The sequence below is a fragment of the Ips typographus genome, linkage group LG4 (genome assembly GCF_016097725.1).
Source record: "Ips typographus isolate SLU linkage group LG4, UJ_Ityp_2.0, whole genome shotgun sequence".
Lineage (NCBI taxonomy): Eukaryota > Metazoa > Arthropoda > Insecta > Coleoptera > Curculionidae > Ips > Ips typographus.
Window position 1 is genome coordinate 12,198,371 of NC_138425.1, and position 16,864 is coordinate 12,215,234.

The 16,864-nt window shown below is 36.8% G+C and overlaps 6 protein-coding genes across 13 annotated transcripts; 2 read left to right on the forward strand and 4 right to left on the reverse strand.

The window, feature by feature from the left end:
- Window positions 1–36: 36 nt before the first annotated feature.
- On the forward strand, window positions 37–2,253 carry LOC145727548 (tumor protein p63-regulated gene 1 protein-like). Of its 3 annotated transcripts, none has more exons than XM_081977165.1 (6): window positions 37–406; window positions 748–985; window positions 1,040–1,216; window positions 1,314–1,421; window positions 1,720–1,853; window positions 1,904–2,253. In XM_081977165.1, the coding sequence occupies exons 1-6, from the start codon at window positions 187–189 to the stop codon at window positions 2,110–2,112; spliced, it is 1,086 nt and encodes a 361-aa protein (XP_081833291.1). In that variant the 5' UTR covers window positions 37–186; the 3' UTR covers window positions 2,113–2,253. The 3 variants fall into 3 exon arrangements, with proteins under 3 accessions (XP_081833291.1, XP_081833292.1, XP_081833293.1); XM_081977167.1 differs by lacking the exon at window positions 37–406 and adding an exon at window positions 555–690; XM_081977166.1 differs by lacking the exon at window positions 1,314–1,421.
- Window positions 2,254–3,259: 1,006 nt separating this feature from the next.
- Window positions 3,260–3,976, reverse strand: Gpa2 (Glycoprotein hormone alpha 2). The gene is made up of 3 exons (XM_081977168.1): window positions 3,852–3,976; window positions 3,694–3,800; window positions 3,260–3,637 (listed from the first exon to the last, which is right to left on the reverse strand). The coding sequence occupies exons 2-3, from the start codon at window positions 3,797–3,799 to the stop codon at window positions 3,375–3,377; spliced, it is 369 nt and encodes a 122-aa protein (XP_081833294.1). The 5' UTR covers window position 3,800; window positions 3,852–3,976; the 3' UTR covers window positions 3,260–3,374.
- Window positions 3,977–5,338: 1,362 nt separating this feature from the next.
- Window positions 5,339–6,444, reverse strand: Gpb5 (Glycoprotein hormone beta 5). Of its 2 annotated transcripts, none has more exons than XM_081977142.1 (4): window positions 6,179–6,444; window positions 5,817–6,059; window positions 5,593–5,714; window positions 5,339–5,541 (listed from the first exon to the last, which is right to left on the reverse strand). In XM_081977142.1, the coding sequence occupies exons 2-4, from the start codon at window positions 6,036–6,038 to the stop codon at window positions 5,388–5,390; spliced, it is 498 nt and encodes a 165-aa protein (XP_081833268.1). In that variant the 5' UTR covers window positions 6,039–6,059; window positions 6,179–6,444; the 3' UTR covers window positions 5,339–5,387. The 2 variants fall into 2 exon arrangements, with proteins under 2 accessions (XP_081833268.1, XP_081833269.1); XM_081977143.1 differs by having other exon boundaries at window positions 6,118–6,185.
- Window positions 6,445–6,653: 209 nt separating this feature from the next.
- On the forward strand, window positions 6,654–10,811 carry klhl10 (kelch-like protein 10). 4 transcript variants are annotated; one of them, XM_081977134.1, is made up of 9 exons: window positions 6,654–7,319; window positions 7,370–7,801; window positions 8,778–8,975; window positions 9,062–9,336; window positions 9,391–9,642; window positions 9,695–9,875; window positions 9,926–10,074; window positions 10,132–10,376; window positions 10,429–10,811. In XM_081977134.1, the coding sequence occupies exons 1-9, from the start codon at window positions 7,126–7,128 to the stop codon at window positions 10,594–10,596; spliced, it is 2,094 nt and encodes a 697-aa protein (XP_081833260.1). In that variant the 5' UTR covers window positions 6,654–7,125; the 3' UTR covers window positions 10,597–10,811. The 4 variants fall into 4 exon arrangements, with proteins under 4 accessions (XP_081833260.1, XP_081833261.1, XP_081833263.1 ...); XM_081977135.1 differs by having other exon boundaries at window positions 6,656–7,319; window positions 9,944–10,074; XM_081977137.1 differs by having other exon boundaries at window positions 6,656–7,319; window positions 9,110–9,336.
- Window positions 10,752–13,052, reverse strand: LOC145727533 (mitochondrial basic amino acids transporter-like). 2 transcript variants are annotated; one of them, XM_081977140.1, is made up of 6 exons: window positions 12,894–13,052; window positions 12,057–12,232; window positions 11,832–11,999; window positions 11,613–11,776; window positions 11,338–11,551; window positions 10,752–11,283 (listed from the first exon to the last, which is right to left on the reverse strand). In XM_081977140.1, the coding sequence occupies exons 2-6, from the start codon at window positions 12,088–12,090 to the stop codon at window positions 10,943–10,945; spliced, it is 921 nt and encodes a 306-aa protein (XP_081833266.1). In that variant the 5' UTR covers window positions 12,091–12,232; window positions 12,894–13,052; the 3' UTR covers window positions 10,752–10,942. The 2 variants fall into 2 exon arrangements, with proteins under 2 accessions (XP_081833266.1, XP_081833267.1); XM_081977141.1 differs by lacking the exon at window positions 12,894–13,052 and adding an exon at window positions 12,664–12,808.
- Window positions 13,053–13,401: 349 nt separating this feature from the next.
- LOC145727532 (amino acid transporter heavy chain SLC3A2-like) lies at window positions 13,402–15,635 on the reverse strand. Its single transcript, XM_081977139.1, has 4 exons — window positions 15,253–15,635; window positions 15,087–15,199; window positions 14,012–15,029; window positions 13,402–13,954 (listed from the first exon to the last, which is right to left on the reverse strand). The coding sequence occupies exons 1-4, from the start codon at window positions 15,464–15,466 to the stop codon at window positions 13,449–13,451; spliced, it is 1,851 nt and encodes a 616-aa protein (XP_081833265.1). The 5' UTR covers window positions 15,467–15,635; the 3' UTR covers window positions 13,402–13,448.
- Window positions 15,636–16,864: the final 1,229 nt, after the last annotated feature.

A 16,864-nucleotide genomic window follows, 5' to 3' on the forward strand; every position in this document is an offset into this window, starting at 1 on the left:
CCGACATTTTGATAAATCAATACCAACCCCGCTGCCAGCTGATTTCTGTTATTAAATTAACCCTCTGTCAAGTGAGATAAGAACTAAAATCGCACAAAACGAAACAATTCTAACACAAACAGGTTGCAAATTGCTCTTTCGGACCTTTAGTTATTAAACCCTTAACCGACGCCCGAACAATCATAAATGAAAACCATGTCGTTGGAGGAGGAAGTGCACGAAGAGTTTAAGGGCGGAACTTTGCGAATCAACAAGGCCAACGAGCAACAGTCGGCCGGATCATCAGGGCTCCGGGAGAATTTCAGGGACAGCAAGGGCACAATCAGCAAAACTGATAGTACCGCCAGCAATAGCGGATGTTACTGGAGCAGTCTTCCTTTGCCCTTATCGTCAATTTCCACTAAAAGTAAGTTATTTGCTTTTTAGTTGGTAAAAAAAAAATCAATAAGTAGGTCGCTTGTTGATTGCGGAAGGTAGTGGGAGAGGCGTGCAACACGTCTTTGTTTATGTTCTCTACACGCCACTATTCTTTATTACTGACTAATTGATAAGAGCTTTTATTGCTTTTGTCCCAACTAGGTATTTGTTAAACCGATTTTATCAGTTTTCGCTTTTAATCAGTATGACTAGCATAGCCAGAGAATATGTCCGTACAAACGGGATTTTATTTTCCTACAATATTCAGCTTAAGTAAGTTAGCTAATTGTTTAAGTAGCTACCCTAAACAATTTTATGTTTCTAACATAGTTTCGGAAACTTTATGGAGTACAAAGCCAAAGGAACCGAGTCCAGTGCAGGAGGTACCGCCGCAATTACAGCACCACCACCAAACTTTGCAGCCCAGAATCGAGATTATCAAGCAGGACGCCAATTGCTTCTTCACTTACAGAGACGGAGTGGCAGAAAAAGCTGCAAATGAATGCGCCAATGAGTTTCTGGACATTGAAAATGAAGGTCCGGTTATTCAGTGGTTTTTACTCACACAGTAAGTTTCCTATGTTTCAATGACATTGTCTTAAACTTAAATTTATTTTTCTAGAATTAATCACTGGGACACAGATAAGGAACGTTTAGTTTTACTAACCCCCCGAGTACTTCTGGTAGTAAAATACGACTTTATCGCCCTGAAACGGCTCAGCTACAAGAAACTGCCTCTGGAGGACATCGAGGCCATCATCATAGGTGATCTCAGATATCCCAGTGGCTCCTTGATACCGTAAGTGCTCCACGTCATTATGTACTTTAGATTATCCATAGAATCAGTATTATAGCCGTTTGATCTGGTGTATTTTTTCAATTTTTTTTATATGCAGAAAAATTAACGGATTGGCAGACGGGATATCGAGCATGCTGGATAATTGCTTTTTTAAGCCGTCAGCCAACGACAATCAGCAATCTCAATCATTTTCATCACCCACTAGGTATTATACCACACAATGCAGTGTTTCTACACTTTTTTTTTAAGTAGTAGCAGCATTTGAAAGTTTTCTAGCATGAGATTGCGATCAAATTGGGCTTGCAATAGATGATGCATTAGTAGTTCCACATAAAACTTAAGAAATAAATAGTATAGGTTTGCTAGGTGCTTCATATCATGACAAGCAGAATCTTTATAAGTAACTTCAAAACGTTTTCTTCTAAAATTAGCGTGGTATCTCATTATGTATGCATGCATAAAATTGTATGTTCTCTAGAATTAATTTTGAATTTTTTCTTTAGGGATCGTAACATGAAAGGTATCCGCATCTTATTCGGAAAAGGTAAACCGATTAAGTTATCTTCAAAATGGAATCCTTTCACTGAAGATCTGCCCATATGGACGTTTACCTATCATCCCTTGTACTTTCATAAAGGTGAGTAATAATTTTTTTTCTTACTTTTTGCAATAAAATGTGAATTCTAGATTGTACTGAAGAGCACTTACGAAGAACTTACGATTTGGACAGCTTCATCGAAGCATTTTGCAAGACAATCATCGAAATTGGTAAAAACTACGAATCACGCATCCTGCACTCTCACATTTTGTTAGAAAACTACGTGGGATTCGGAGCCATTATACATAACCGTCACGACCTCGGCTTTTTTAAGGTTCGAGGTAAATTCAGCTTCTGAACCGTCTCTCTTACATTGTTACCTCCCCCGACGAATGTTCAATGTGATATTTATTTGGTCAATTATCGTATATAAACTGGTAGATGCCTACTATATTTATATGTATGTATTTGTGTACTAAAATATATTATATATAACACACGTCCTGCTTAACATAGCTTTAGCCCGAAATCGGTGAGGCAGCTCCGAGATTTGGATATTTTATATTGTATTTTTGTATGTGTGTGATTACAGAATACGAGACGTCGTGCCAGGCAATCAAACTTTTTATATGTTATTAATTAATCCATGGAATTTATTCACGAATTTACCTATTGCAAGACTAAAAAACATATCAAACATAATTTCCATTTAAACCTTTACAAAAGTATTAATATAGTATACTATATCGTGTTCTGTAATGACTTTTACTTCTTTGTGACTCATCTATGTATTATCGGCCAATGTTTCTATATTTTAAGTCGCTTACCTCGCTTTCTGGTATTTTCTATGCGACAAAGTTAATAGATATTTATACTGCTATATTGATTTGAAAGGAAACCTCTTTATTGAAATTGGTTGGAAGAATAATAATACAGATTGGGACTAAAAGCAATTGGCTCACTCTATGTATCTACTTACTGTCTTATGAAAGTAACCTAATAGGTGTTTTACGTGTAAACCTGGACTAGTTAAGAAAAGTGTTAGAATAGGAAAACTATTAAGTTATATGGCCAATTTTAAAAAACGAATCATGACCTCTAGAGGAGGTTAATCGAAAAACACGGTCACTATTTACTACTCTCCAGTATAAAGTTATATTTTCTAAATGTCTCCTTTATATGTATACTCTATCAAATTAAATTTTGTATATTATATAGTTTTTTATATTTCTGACTATAATGTTTCTCTGAGATATTGTTAAAATGTTTTAAAGTTTAAATCGGTTTTTTACTTATAGTTAATTGTATATTTTGTCACTCTACTATCAATCTGATGTTATTGAATGTTTATTATAGTATTAATAGAGCGATCTAAACAATACTAGTGTGTTTTTACTGGTGTAGGATTTGTATACTTAAACTGAATTTTGAGCTCTACAGATTAGGAAGTTATTTAAGTGAGTATAAATATCTCCAAAATAAACTTGATTAAAAGCTAAATCAGATTAATAAATATACATTTTTATTAAGGATACATTGATTAATACATTTCTAAATTGTCAGTCAGTGGATTTTATTTACAATATATTAACTTCATAATCCAAATTCTAATCTATCTAACTAATTTTTTTTGCAATGATAACAAGCACAATTTACCGCACTTTTAAAGACAAAAGTACGAATACCATTTTTGCAGAGCACCTTCACTTCGATGGGTTCGGTTTCCATAATGTTGCAGCAAGTGCCTATAGAGGTGACCGGTTGGGTGATTTGGAAGTTGGATGGGTCCGATGGTATTGCCCAACTTTCGCAGAACCCACGACAAGCGTTTGTCACTATTTCAAACGAGACGCAATCCCTGATGCTGACTCTTCTCGTGTGACCTTCACAAAAAAATCTGTTGGAATTTGTTGTTGTTTTAATTGTTTTTTGACCTTACCAACTTTATAACAGCCGGGTTTGTTCGAGTTATCATCTGTCACTGCAGGTAAGAGAGTTCCATTGACTAATAACATAACCAGAAACAAAAGGTACACAGCCACCATTCTACAAATTAAAAACTGGTTTAGTTTGAATTTTATTTGGTGAAAAACTTACGTGGCTGTTGAAGATGTGAAGCGTCGCAAGCTCGAATGAAAGTTGCGAATTTACGCTCAAGTTTTCCCGTTTTCCTTCCTCCCTCCTATCCGCTTTTCAAAGAGCCACTCCACCGCCCCCGTGTCATTTTTCCGAACCCACGACGTCCCTTAGGATTTTATTGGACGTGGCCCGTATAAAAGTATTGTTTTTTCTAGTTGGCATAAGTGATACTTAACGTTTCGACTCAGTTCACGAACCATTGAAGTTTAATTCATCGTCGTGTCTTTAACACCTATTAAAGTCAGTTGTTTTGATGTTGCAAAAATGTAAATTATCATGCTATAACTGCTTTTTGACTGTATTTGCCTAAAGTTAATGATGATTGTATTTAAACTGATGCAAGAAGTCAAAAAATTATAATCTGTAATATTTTGGTTTTATTGAAATTTGATTTTATAATTTTCATCATATTGATGGAACATTTTCAAGAGATTTGCATAAATAGGTGTTTTAGAAAACAAATTCTGATCCTTCCCGTCAAATTTGCAAAAATGCAAACCCGCATCCCTTAGTACCAGTCTTTATAAATGGTTGAACTGAAGTAAAAGTGAAAACATACTAGAAAATAAAGTATTTAATTTTCCTTTTGTCGTAAAATTCCTGTTACACTTGTTCTATTTTTATTTTACAATCCTGATTCATTCAGTGTTCAAAAACGTATTTTATGACAATTTCAGTATTATTAAATTCTATTTTCGAATCGATCACCCGATATATGTTTAATCCAATGCATGTAGGGCGATATAGGCCTAGAATTTGAAAAACATAGGTGCCAAAAGAAGCAAATGTTTAGCATAGTAAAAAGGTAAGAATTACGTGCTTTTTTTGCTGATCTAGAACGCTATCAAGCAAAAATTACAATACATCATTTACTAGATTCAATTATAAAAGGTGTGTTAAATTAAAGAATACCCTTTCCATAGCTTAACTCAAAATATGCTCCTAAAACTCCTAACCTTCATCGCTCTGTATAGAACGTATGACCTTTAAAACTTAAAATATAAACCAAGTGTCTAGTAAGAATAATAGAAAGAAAGAAAAACCTTTTAACGGTAAACTAATTTATTTAACGAATAATAATTATTTATAGACATAAATATTTATAACACAACTGCTTAATGATCGTGCAAAAGCATAAAAAAGCAATTAGTTGAAAATAATAAAACCCCAAAGGTTTGAGAGGCTTCATTATTAATGGATATTAGAGGTATGTCATGCTTATACATTTTTGTCACTGTGGGTGGTTTTTAATGTCATCTTTCAGGATCAACAGGGTTAAATTATTACGGCCTCTTGATCCGTTTTCTTCCCCATTTACCTTAAGTGCACCATCGCAAAAAAGCTCATTAAATTCATGATAGTGGAATATGCACGAACATGCTAAATAACTGTTCTGTTTACCTATTTTTTCCCACCTGAAAAAATAGGTTTAAAAAAAAACAAACTCAAGATTCAAACTCGTTTTTTATTACTCTCAGTTAAATTAGTAAAATTTTAATAAAACTTAATTAAACTGTCATCTCCCTTGACTATTCGTTTAAATCCTCCAGATTCGGAATGTTGCGACCTGAACCTCAAACCCTCACAACTAGTGTCCATGGAGGAGCATTGTTGGCATTTGCAGTCCGCAGCTTCATAGTATTCGTACCTAAATCATGGAAATATTAATGTTTTTAAAGAGAAAATTTTTACCTGTCACCTGGCTGTAGATGGTAGTGCCCCCTCGTCGCAGTATCTTAAATTAACAAAAGCTTTGTTTCGTCCATAGTGGACGCAGACTGGATGAGTAGATTTTTTGTAAGGAAATTGAAAATCGGAAATCTGTAACCAATCAAATACAATCATGTTAAAGTCTGTTAAAAGTTTTAGTCATAATGGTAAAACTTTTTAATGATACAACGTTTTCCTTGTAAGCAAACTTACCTCACTGGAAACGCATCTACCCCAACAGGCAACAACCCTAACCGTGTCCCAGCATACTTTTCCATTCTTGTCCACTTGGGACACTTTGTACTCGTACTCACGTTTATGGCACCTCAAAGTGGTTCTTTCGTCCACATTACCCAATGAACCAGCCTCTATCACTTCGAAAGTGTTCACCATGGAAATAGTGTAGAGCAAAACGAGAAGCAATTGGACAAGCATGCTGGAATTTTTTTTGTCAGACTAAAAAATACAAAATTGAGTGTAAAAGTAACAGTGTGCTTTTATTTCTTAAACACACATTAAAAGAATACGAAAACCCGAGTTAATTAATTAACCGAACGTTTTTCTACCCTACTTACACGATAACAGAATGGCAGGTAAAACTGAAAATTAGTCGTAGCCGGAAGGTTTTATAGGAAGTGAGGGAATTCTTTATACGAAAAAGTTGATATTCACAGTTTTGTACCCCCCCATCCTCGACGGAGATGTGTGCCCCAGGAGATGCGCCGGCAACCGCGCCAAGCTGATTGGCTATGAAGAAGATGTTTAAAAACAAATGAGACTAATCAAATTTAAGTTGAGGTTTATTATTAACTAAATTAAGTGAGTGGAGTGGATTGAGCGATATTTGACTTTTAGTTTGCTACTGAACAGTACAAATTAAAATTAGAATAATGAACCATGAATATCAACAATTTTTACTAAATGACCCTTGTTTTAAATCTTAACGTGTTTTAAGATAAGAATTTTAAAAACAATAATTATATTTTATTTGAACAACCAACTGTATTTTTGCCATAATTCACCTATTTAACCTCTTCAAAAAGATATCGAGTCACTGTCATTTTTTTGACTTGAGTTTGCCCCAAAACCTTCAAAATAATTCAGTACAAAATTACTAGTGTTAAGTCTTCTCATAGTCTCATATTAAGTAAGTTGTAGCGAGTAATTGTACACTCGCTGGCTTAGTATAACATGAAATGGCCGAGGAGGACTCGGGGCTGCAGGAAGAACACATTTTATCTGGGAGATTACTGCAAGCCAGATCATCATCGATGAGAACCCGATTCACCTATAATATAGGTATCTTGCTTCAACATATTTCCTCTGTTAAATTTCTTGAAACTGGCGATTGGCTTACCTGGATGTTGGTAACCAGACCACACCTTTTTTGGTCGAGTCAATCACCGTCTGACATTTCACCATCAAATTTTTTGGTTTTGATAATTATCATCCCCGAGTCTAAATTTTTCGTGTTTTTTTTTCTATTGCCAAAATTTGCTACAACCTGGCCTGTAAAAATGAAATGGGCGAGGCGAACCCCATCGTTGGAACATCGACGGACTTAGGATCAGGACGATGCATGAGTATCCAGGCTATGCAAGCCCTATTCGAACTGAAGGAGAACAATCAATTGTGCGACGCCATTATCATTTTGGACGATGGTTCTGAGATTCCAGTTCACAGAGCCATTTTATGTGCTTGCAGTGCTTATTTCAGGTAACAAATTAATTCAACATTAAACTTTGTCAAAACCATCTTTAACGCAGGGCATTATTCACTACCACGTTGCACAACAAAGAAAAAAACCAAGTTCATTTACCAGGAGTATCTTCTCACATGCTACAAACCTTACTCGTCTACGTTTACTTGAGAAAACTCGAACTGAACGACGAAAACGTTTACTCAATCCTGATTGCTGCGGACTATTTAAGCATTTTGGGGGCTCTGGATTTGTGCTGCAAATATTTGGAATCAATTCTCAGACCGTCGAATTGTGTGGGGATTTTGGCGTTTGCCAGAGCCCACTTTTGTCGCGACTTGGCCAACAGTTGCTGGAAGTACATAATGAAAAACTTTACTCAAGTGGCCGCTCAAAGCAACGAGATTCTCACTTTGTCCTTGAAGGAACTCCAAGAGATCATCAATGCTGATGATTTGAATGTGAAGAGCGAAGAAACAGTTTGGGAAACTATTCTAAGGTATATATTAGAAAAAGTAATTGGTAATTTGATTTGTTTGACTAATTTTGGAGACCGTGTTGGGAACCGATTATCTAAAGACTATAAGCTTTTGTAATCAACTTTTTTTGGCAAAAATACGTTTGTATTTATTGTAATATCTTTTATGTAGGAAAATCTTACACAGCAACACGATGGTTCTTCTAATATTTTTACAAATTTATTGAAGTTTGAGTACAATTACATTCAAAGCATATTTTTGTAATTAAGTTTTTAGCTTCATTTTATAGTCTGATCTAGTCACTTTCTATTTCTGTATCATTATCTTCGTTTTCGTCAGTGGCGTCTTCTGTAAAACTTGAGTCTATTTCTATAATAGTAGGATAATCATCATTTTCGTCAGTGCTGTCTGCTGTAGCAGTAGTGGCGTCTTCTATAGAACTTGAGTCTGTTTTTGAGGACACTTTGCCAAAATAAGTCGCTAACTTATGATCTGCATCAGCTATTACGAAAATCAGTAAACCAACTGCTTTGAGACTGGTTGACTAAACTCAACATGAGCACCAGTACACTACAGACTACTATTGCCTAAAAGAGAAATAATTATATCATCATATAATTTGGACCAGTTGCTAAATGTATGGTACTTACCCTCATTTTGAAATAAAACTTTACACAATGGCGGATTTGAAAGTGAAGCAACCTTTTATATAGCACAGTTTATCTGTTAAATTGTATGGTAGATGACATCAATAAATTATAACCACATAATTAAAAAAAAATTTAAGCAAGAAAGATAACGGCCAGCATGTTTTTTCTGGTCATTCACAAATCAGTAAAACATCACACGTGCATTATTTATATGATTTTGAAAGGTTTCGATTGTGGAAAATTGTAATCGTACATTTTTATATTGTCTGGTCACGCTTTTTAAGGTTTGCTGCTTTAAAAACTAAAAAATAAAAATGATACAGTTACTTTGTATTAAACTGAATAGATGGATCGACTACTCCACCGAGTCCAGAAAAATCTACATTGTAGAACTGATGGAGTGTATTCGTTTGGGTCTTCTGGACACTCAGTTTTTTTTGGAACGGGTCAAAGATCACCCCTACGTGGCTGGCTGCGAGGCCAGCAGACCCATGATCATTGAAACCCTGAAATTCCTCTACGATCTCGAGATGATCACTCACAGGTACTTCCTGACTGTTCCATTTCTTGTAACATGTACGAGAAATGGTACAGTCGAAAAGAACCTTAAGATACGAATTCGACTTCCAGTCGAGGCTTAACGACAGGTTCCCAATTCTTATTAATATGGTCCACCAGGGATGGAGAGGTGATTACCCCAGAAATCGCGAGACCCCGAGTGCCTCACGAGATTCTGTTTGCTATCGGAGGTTGGAGTGGAGGTTCACCTACTAATTTCATCGAAACTTACGACACTAGGGCGGATAGATGGGTTAAAGTGGAAGAAGTCGATCCTACGGGACCCAGAGCATACCATGGTACCGCCGTGGTAGGATTTAACATTTATGTGATTGGTGGATTTGATGGTACTACATCTAGTTTAAGTGAAAAGGGAGGAACTGTGTTGGTTTTTTGTCAAGGCATGGACTACTTCAACTCGTGCAGATGCTTCGACGCAGTGCAGAAAACGTGGAGGGAGATTGCGCCCATGCATGCCAGACGATGCTACGTAAGCACGGCTGTCTTGGATGACCAAATTTACGCCATGGGTGGGTATGATGGGCATCACAGACAAAACACTGCCGAAAAATACGACTTCAAAACCAACCAATGGACTTTAATCGCTCCCATGAACATGCAGAGATCCGACGCAAGTGCTTGCACTCTAAACGGTGACCATAACCTCTTATCAATGTAAACTAGTAACCTAACTAAATGTTTAAGGTAAAATTTATGTAACTGGAGGTTTCAACGGCCAGGAATGCATGCACTCTGCCGAAGTCTACGACCCGGAACTGAACCAATGGTCGTTGATTGCTCCGATGCGGTCCAGAAGATCAGGCGTGTCCTGTATTTCCTACCACGACCAGGTTTATGTCATAGGCGGTTTCAACGGAATCTCCAGGTGGGTTATTGCTTCGGCGATGTTTTGGCCGATTGCGTGTAATCTTCAAGATCTCTGGTTACCGTCAGGATGTGCAGCGGCGAGAAATACAATCCACAGAACAACACCTGGTCCGCCATACCTGATATGTACAACCCAAGGAGTAATTTTGCTATCGAGGTGATCGACGATATGATTTTTGCTATAGGTGGTTTTAATGGTAAATCTTCTTTTTTTAAAAAATGTCGAAAATGTAACGGAATGATTGATTTTCTAGGTGTTACCACAATCTATCACGTCGAATGTTACGATGAAAAAACCAACGAATGGTACGAAGCCACCGATATGAATATTTATCGATCAGCCTTATCAGCTTGCGTTATCGACGGACTGCCCAACGTCCAAGACTATATCCACAAGCACCGTGACCGTTTAATGGAGGAGAAACGTCAAAAAATGATTGCCCTGGAAAATCAACGGAACATGGTTGGGATTGCTAACAACAATACTAACAATCCACAGGTAGGACAACTCCAAAGTTATTGAATTCTGATTTTTGGGGCTTTCCTTGTAGGAGAATGTTGCTGCCGCTGTTAACGCTAATATGCAGCAGCTTAATATACTTCAGCAATTGAACGCCAACCTAAATCCGGCCCTGCCACCTGCCCCACCCGCCCCCGTTCCCAACCCTCAACCAATGGATTTTGACGACCAGAATCCCGAAAACCACGACCTTTTTTAAGTATTACCAGTTCGAATCGTCAGTGTTTTTTTTTATTAAATTTAAAATTAGTCCGGTCCTTACGGGGTGTAAGTTACGTCGTTATGAAAGCAAATGCTTTAAATGGTAATTTGGGAACCCGTTTAAAATTTTACGACCAGCAAAAGCCCAACGAATAGTCTGTGATACTCTTGTGTTTATTTTTTATTAATATATTCATTTTTACACTATACAAATTTGTTTTTAAATCCTTGGTGTGGGACACCCTTTGTATACGTCTCATTTAAGAGCAAAATAGAGAACAACTAGAGCTTAAATCAGCATGGATTATACTGGTAATAAATAATTAATTAATAAAATAGATTAATTAAAACATTGCAATCACAGCATGTTCGGCCGCATTAAGAACTATGACGTCAGCGTAGGCGGCCAATAGCAACTCGAAATTATTGACAGCTTTAGGTGACACCTGGACATCATTCAGTAGTGTGATGGTCCACGTGACCACTGTGAATATGACGGCGTTGACTGGCACAGCCCTAATCACGGTAGGCCAGACACCACGAAACAGACAGGACAGCCCTTCGTTTTTAACGCTTTTTACCAGACAATCGTAAGGGTTTTTGTAAAGGGTGGTCGAAATTCCGTCTACTTGAAAACGGCTTTTTAATACGTCTACTGGGTAGGGGAGCAACCAGGAAACCACACCTAAAATTTAGTAATGAATTTGGCGGGTAATGGTGGGTTTTGGTAAAAATATACCAGCTAATCCACCCCCTGCTAGCATGCTTAAAGTTGATACAGGTTGTCCGTCGTCCCGCCTGGTTACTAGTTCATAGGCAAAAAAGTAACTGGCAAATCCGGGAGTGTCTCTTAAAATGGTGAGGGTAATACCTCTGTACACCCCCTTTATTCCTCGAGTCTTGTATATGTTTTTGAGGCATTCTAGTGGGTTCGTGCTTCTTGTATTTCCTACCTGTGATACAGATTTTTTTTGCTTCTTCAAAACGTTAGGGTTGCTAAGAGCAACAATATACCTGCATTACTGATTTAGCCAATTCTGTAGGACTAGCAATAAAACTTTGAATAAATCCAGAAATCGTCCCTGCATAAGCGTGGCTCATCAAAGAATCAGGGTTTGGAAGACACCTTTGTGTGTTACCATAAACACCAAAGACTATAGCGTTAATACCTGCAACTCCTGTAAACAAAAAAATCAGTAAACCAAAAGCTAGATAGTTTGACAAACTACCAACCTGCCAAGGGACTGCTCACACCCCTGTACATGCCCTTAATCCCCTGCTGAGTTAAAATAGACTTCAAGCAGTCCACAGTTCCCTTATAGCGGGGATTTCGAAAATCTTGCGTTTGCAAACAAACTTTTACAGTATCCAAAGGGTGGCCTACCAGCACTCCCGCGCAACCTAAAACCATTCAACTAGTCACGTCCAAATAAAGTTACAGGGTGAGCGAGAAACAACCTCCCAGCAAGCCAGCGGCAAAATCAAGAGCCATTTCCTGGGCTTTCAATATGGTACACGTCCAAAAAAGTGATGATTTTCAAAATGGCAGAATCCGAAACGTCGATCAGTAATCGGCAAGTCTTAGGGCAGTTTGGTGGTGCTGATGATGGCTCCATGTACTATCTTGGAACGCCCTAAAGTTATTTAAATTGTCGTGTTGAAAAGTCAAGGAAAACAAATCAGACTATAGTGAAATAATACGTAGTAGAATTATCTGGTTGCAGCATAAAATAAATGCGCTTTGAATGACAAAATCGTGATTGATTAGTACGAATAATTATTGAGGATCAAAAAGTCAAACAGGTTTGAATCTTGTTTTTATGAAAACTTGTCAATATAACCCAATTTGAATGTTTTGTTACATTTTCAAGAGATGCATATTGTTATTGGTTATTTTGGTAAAACTACTTAGCCGCTCATGTAACTCCAGAAGAGTTTTATGTTCTAGAAATTAAAGCGTTAAGTTATTGTTATTTTATTAGTTTTTTTATTGGGTATTCTGGCTATAAATTTCCACATTTTTAGAGAAAATTTTTAGGTTTCTAATTATAACTTAATTACTTACGTTGTAGGGCCATCACGTTTTTATAAACTGAAATAAACACGTATTGGGAAACGGTTTCAACATAACTGACTTCGGGTTTCTGCTTATTTTAAAATTTTGTTTGTTCATTGTTAAGGTTGGATCATAGTTTATCGCTATTGACTAAACAACCTCTTAATTGTTTCAGTATAATAAAACCGATTTTTTTAAGTTTATTTTAAGATAGTTACTGACTATTTACTAGTACTTACCGTGTATTTGTTAGTAGTGTGGTCGAACAACCAGTTCTCCCATGGAAACAAAATGAAAATAAAGGAGAAAATGATCACAGATTCTTCTTACTATTGTTAGAGTGTCGGAAATACAAATAAAAGTTCAATACAGCGTAGAATTATTATAAACGATAAGGCTATCATCGTCAAAAGGTCAGTTAGACGTTTCGATAATGTTTTATTTTGCAATTGATACTTGTTTGTAAGTTCAAGACGTTTTGATATTATACCATAACGTGTCCGAAGTGGATTTAAATATCGGTACCTACCTAGTCACTCATAGTCGACACTGTCAACATAAAAAGAATTAGTTCAACTTAGTGCATATTTTTCATTTTATCAATCTTATCTTTTTAACGCAACTAATGTTTAAAGTAAGTTTTGCAAACTCATTTCAAATATAAGAAATTGTATTGTATTTTACGATTGTTGAGTAGACTGGAAGAAAATTAATGTTTCGATAATAATTTACTGGCCACTGCGGAAAAAAAAATCACAATTTATTTAATAGTTAACTAAAAACATAACAAAAATTTAATCTAATACAATAACAACAGATTCTCCGGGCCACAAATTCACTTCCTTGAAAGAAACACTTTCTGAAATGGAGTCAGCCCTGGGTCCCACAATCACCTGTCCTGTATACAGCAACAAACTTAGATCGGCCGAAATTTTGGTTCCACCTAAATTACTGGCCACCACGTATGATTTTCGTCGTGGGTACCACCTCTGGATCACCAGGAAGTTGTCCTGCGAGTACTTGATATCAGCGTTGGCCTTGTTCACACCCTGTTTGTACACGGCGTTCATGTAAATGGATGGGGAACGTTCACGTAGATCCACCATTTTGGCGATGGCGTTCACCTGGTCAAATTGGGCGGTTGGTGGCCCGCCATAGATCCAGGGCAGGACTTTAGGCTGTTCGTTTGGCCATGGCATCATCGTCAACTGGTGCAGGTGTTTGATGTCCTGTCTTTCGTCCTCTGGATCAGCGATCTCATGCAGACCAATCTCATCTCCATAGAAAATTGAAGGGGTACCTGGAATAATGATATTTTGCACTAAAGCAAATTTCATACATTCAATGAAGAAATTACCTGGTAACATCATTTGCAGCAAGGTGGCCCCCAAAGTGGCATTTCCAAAAGGTAGAACATTGGCTAAACGTTTAGAGTTAACATTACCAATCGACCAATGCACCCAAGGTAAACCAGGTTCCGCAAACAATGAACTGTTCAACACAGACTCGATTTCGGAAATCACTTCAGACACTCCTTTTTCCAGGTTAAGCTTTACGTCCACCAGATCTACGTTCTTCAACACTGCATTCAAGTTTTCTTTTGGGGTGCCCGATATAACGTCCTTTGAAACGATTAGAATTCTGTCCGGTCCCAGAAGACGTTTCCATCTCTGAAGTAGCCTGACAGTATCAAAGTTGTCTGCGTATTTTTCCAAACCTTTCAGGTAGAACCCTTTTACTCCGTGGAGTTTCCAGTACTGCATAGCTCCCTCGATTGGGTCAAAATCGTAGCTGAGACTCAAAAAGTCGTTCGGTCCTCCTTCGGTGTTGTTTTTCAGTTCCAAACCGAAGTACGGTAATTTCTTCTGGAACGACTTTTGAATGAATGGTGTAACTGGGAAATCCAGAATTAAAGACATGTTCCTGGACCCCAAAGCTTTGACCAAATTTTTAAAATCATCCAAGGTACCCAAAACTGAATCAATTTCTGTGAGGGTGGTGGCGTTTTCAAAATCTTTAGGATAGTGGGGTGACGTAAAAATGGGGTTCAATCTCACTCCAGTAACGTTCAATTTCTGAATGTAGTCAGCTTTTAAAGCGATTCCTTTCAAGTTTCCCTCCATCTCCATTTTACTACTGTAAAAGCTGGCTGGAAATATCTCATAAAATAATCGTCCTTGATACCATTGAGTTGGAGGATTGCAGGTTTTCGGAATATTATAAATCATCATTATAACTAAGCCTAACATTCCTATTAGACAAGACAAGTAGACGTAGAGAGACACCTTCCGGATTAGCACCCAATTCCAAGGAGTAAAAAAGTATTCTTCGGTAGGATTTCGAAAGGTCAGCTCCAAAGGAGTGATTTTACCTCCCTATTTGGGTAAAAACCACTTAACACATCATAAATGATTCTCCTGGATTAAACTCACCTCCACCTCCATTTCACCATTCGTAGAAGGCATATTAAGGAAATTAGCGCCATCTAAAAGCTGAGAGGTAACGGGCTGTTCAGAAGATGATGCTGAAGATACAGATTCAGTGTCTACAATTTTGCAAAAAAAAATAACATGCTTTATGCTCTACACTCAAATTTACCGTGAACCTTTTGCAATTTCTCCACTAATTCTTCACCAATTTGAAAATTGCTGACCCCACCTGTAGGTTCAGGCAGAGAATCCACCAAAGCATTCGTGGGGGGTGAGGGGGTTATAAGCGGACATATAGAACTAGCGTCTGCATTATCAACGTTAAAGGAACTACAGGGAGACGAATTTCCGGCACTTGAATCTACACGTAGGAAACTCTCCATGACTTTGATCACACAATTACTTGACGATTAAAGTAGTCTGAGACATACTAATATGGTAAACTAAACAAGAAATTCTAAGCACTCAACCCAAAATATTATGTTTCGCATAACTGGAATGTTGTAGAAATAATAATGACAATCTATTTAGGGACGTCGACGATGCTTATATTCGACGCCGGCGTCCCGGATGATTTTCACATATTGATCTCAAAGCTATGCTTGTTGTAGTTTCCTGTTTTTCCCGGCATTTACTTCTCAATTTATCTGGTTGAGGGAGTTGATGTATGGGAAGAATCAAAGTAAAATGGGAAAACGTTTTGACTGTGATTGTTACGTCATCTCTTAACTATACAGGGTGGTCCAGTTTTAAGTGTCAATAATTCACCATTTGATAGCCAATCAAAAAATAAGTTGACTTGCATTGTGTCATTTTTCTGAAAAACGTTTCCTAAGGAAAATACATTCCTCCAAATTTCAATTTAAAAAATCGTTTTATAGTTTAAAAATTTGTACTGAATAGTCTAAAAACTTTTTTACTACTAGGAATGGTCTTATGATTCGCTTTCTCAGACTGGTTGAATGTCTGAAACTGGCATTCAAGAACTAAAAAAAGTCCGGAAATCAAGACAAAGATTGTATTGTGCATGAAACTCATTTTTTACTACTAAAAATAATATAAAAGTTGACTTTTAATGCTAGAACTGACTTTACTAGGACTAAAGAGAGTCCAAAAGTATATTTTCAAGACTTTAATTGGTGTACAACTCAATTTTCTGGACTGGACAACAAGTCTAGAAGTAAATTAAATTTTCGGACTATTTTATTTCTAAAAATTAGTTCTCAAGACTATTATTGTAGCATTTGGTACCAAAATTTTTTACTTTTATTACTGAAGAAACTTGACTTTTGGAAATAGTCTTAAACTCGATTTTTCAGTCTTAAAAAGCATTAAAAACAGTCTGAATTTCTTAGAGATGCTACAATTTATTGCACCTATGAGTGTAGAAGTCAATTTAATAGTGAAGAAGCTTGAAATAACATTTTCAAGACTATGGTCAGTGGACACACTGGCTTTTAGGCCTGATAAGTCAAAAACTTTGTAAAGATAGTCTTGAAACTCGATTTGAGGCACTGAAAACAGCCTTAAAACACTAAAAACAGTCTAGTTTATTAAGAAATACCCGAATTTTTAGCACTGAGGTGTCTAGAAGTCGATTTAATAGTGACAAAGCTTGGAATACCATTTTAAGTCTATGAAGAATGTAAAAATTGTTTTTTAAGTTTACTATGTCAATAACTTGGTGAAGATAGTCTTGAAACTCGATTTTCCAAGCTGAAAGCAGTTTTGAAGCACTAAAATTAGTCCAGAATTTGAAGAAAATGAAAAGCAAAGTAAAA

What these genes read in the sequence shown, in the direction of transcription:
- LOC145727548 (XM_081977165.1), top strand. Translation starts at nt 187, where the DNA reads ATGAAAACCATGTCGTTGGAGGAGGAAGTGCACGAAGAGTTTAAGGGC. An exon ending in CAGTGGTTTTTACTCACACA is followed by an intron (nt 986 to 1,039) that starts GTAAGTTTCCTA and finishes TTATTTTTCTAG; the next exon opens with AATTAATCACTGGGACACAG. An exon ending in CCCAGTGGCTCCTTGATACC is followed by an intron (nt 1,217 to 1,313) that starts GTAAGTGCTCCA and finishes TTTTATATGCAG; the next exon opens with AAAAATTAACGGATTGGCAG.
- Gpa2 (XM_081977168.1), bottom strand. Translation starts at nt 3,799, where the DNA reads ATGGTGGCTGTGTACCTTTTGTTTCTGGTTATGTTATTAGTCAATGGA. An exon ending in ACCCGGCTGTTATAAAGTTG is followed by an intron (nt 3,638 to 3,693) that starts GTAAGGTCAAAA and finishes TTTTTTGTGAAG; the next exon opens with GTCACACGAGAAGAGTCAGC.
- Gpb5 (XM_081977142.1), bottom strand. Translation starts at nt 6,038, where the DNA reads ATGCTTGTCCAATTGCTTCTCGTTTTGCTCTACACTATTTCCATGGTG. An exon ending in GTAGATGCGTTTCCAGTGAG is followed by an intron (nt 5,715 to 5,816) that starts GTAAGTTTGCTT and finishes GATTGGTTACAG; the next exon opens with ATTTCCGATTTTCAATTTCC. An exon ending in GCACTACCATCTACAGCCAG is followed by an intron (nt 5,542 to 5,592) that starts GTGACAGGTAAA and finishes TCCATGATTTAG; the next exon opens with GTACGAATACTATGAAGCTG.
- klhl10 (XM_081977134.1), top strand. Translation starts at nt 7,126, where the DNA reads ATGGGCGAGGCGAACCCCATCGTTGGAACATCGACGGACTTAGGATCA. An exon ending in GTTTGGGAAACTATTCTAAG is followed by an intron (nt 7,802 to 8,777) that starts GTATATATTAGA and finishes TAAACTGAATAG; the next exon opens with ATGGATCGACTACTCCACCG. An exon ending in GGTTTCAACGGAATCTCCAG is followed by an intron (nt 9,876 to 9,925) that starts GTGGGTTATTGC and finishes GTAATCTTCAAG; the next exon opens with ATCTCTGGTTACCGTCAGGA.
- LOC145727533 (XM_081977140.1), bottom strand. Translation starts at nt 12,090, where the DNA reads ATGGCTCTTGATTTTGCCGCTGGCTTGCTGGGAG. An exon ending in TGCCGCTGGCTTGCTGGGAG is followed by an intron (nt 12,000 to 12,056) that starts GTTGTTTCTCGC and finishes GAATGGTTTTAG; the next exon opens with GTTGCGCGGGAGTGCTGGTA. An exon ending in TGTGAGCAGTCCCTTGGCAG is followed by an intron (nt 11,777 to 11,831) that starts GTTGGTAGTTTG and finishes TTTTGTTTACAG; the next exon opens with GAGTTGCAGGTATTAACGCT.
- LOC145727532 (XM_081977139.1), bottom strand. Translation starts at nt 15,466, where the DNA reads ATGGAGAGTTTCCTACGTGTAGATTCAAGTGCCGGAAATTCGTCTCCC. An exon ending in ATGGTGAAATGGAGGTGGAG is followed by an intron (nt 15,030 to 15,086) that starts GTGAGTTTAATC and finishes TTACCCAAATAG; the next exon opens with GGAGGTAAAATCACTCCTTT. An exon ending in GCTGCAAATGATGTTACCAG is followed by an intron (nt 13,955 to 14,011) that starts GTAATTTCTTCA and finishes TCATTATTCCAG; the next exon opens with GTACCCCTTCAATTTTCTAT.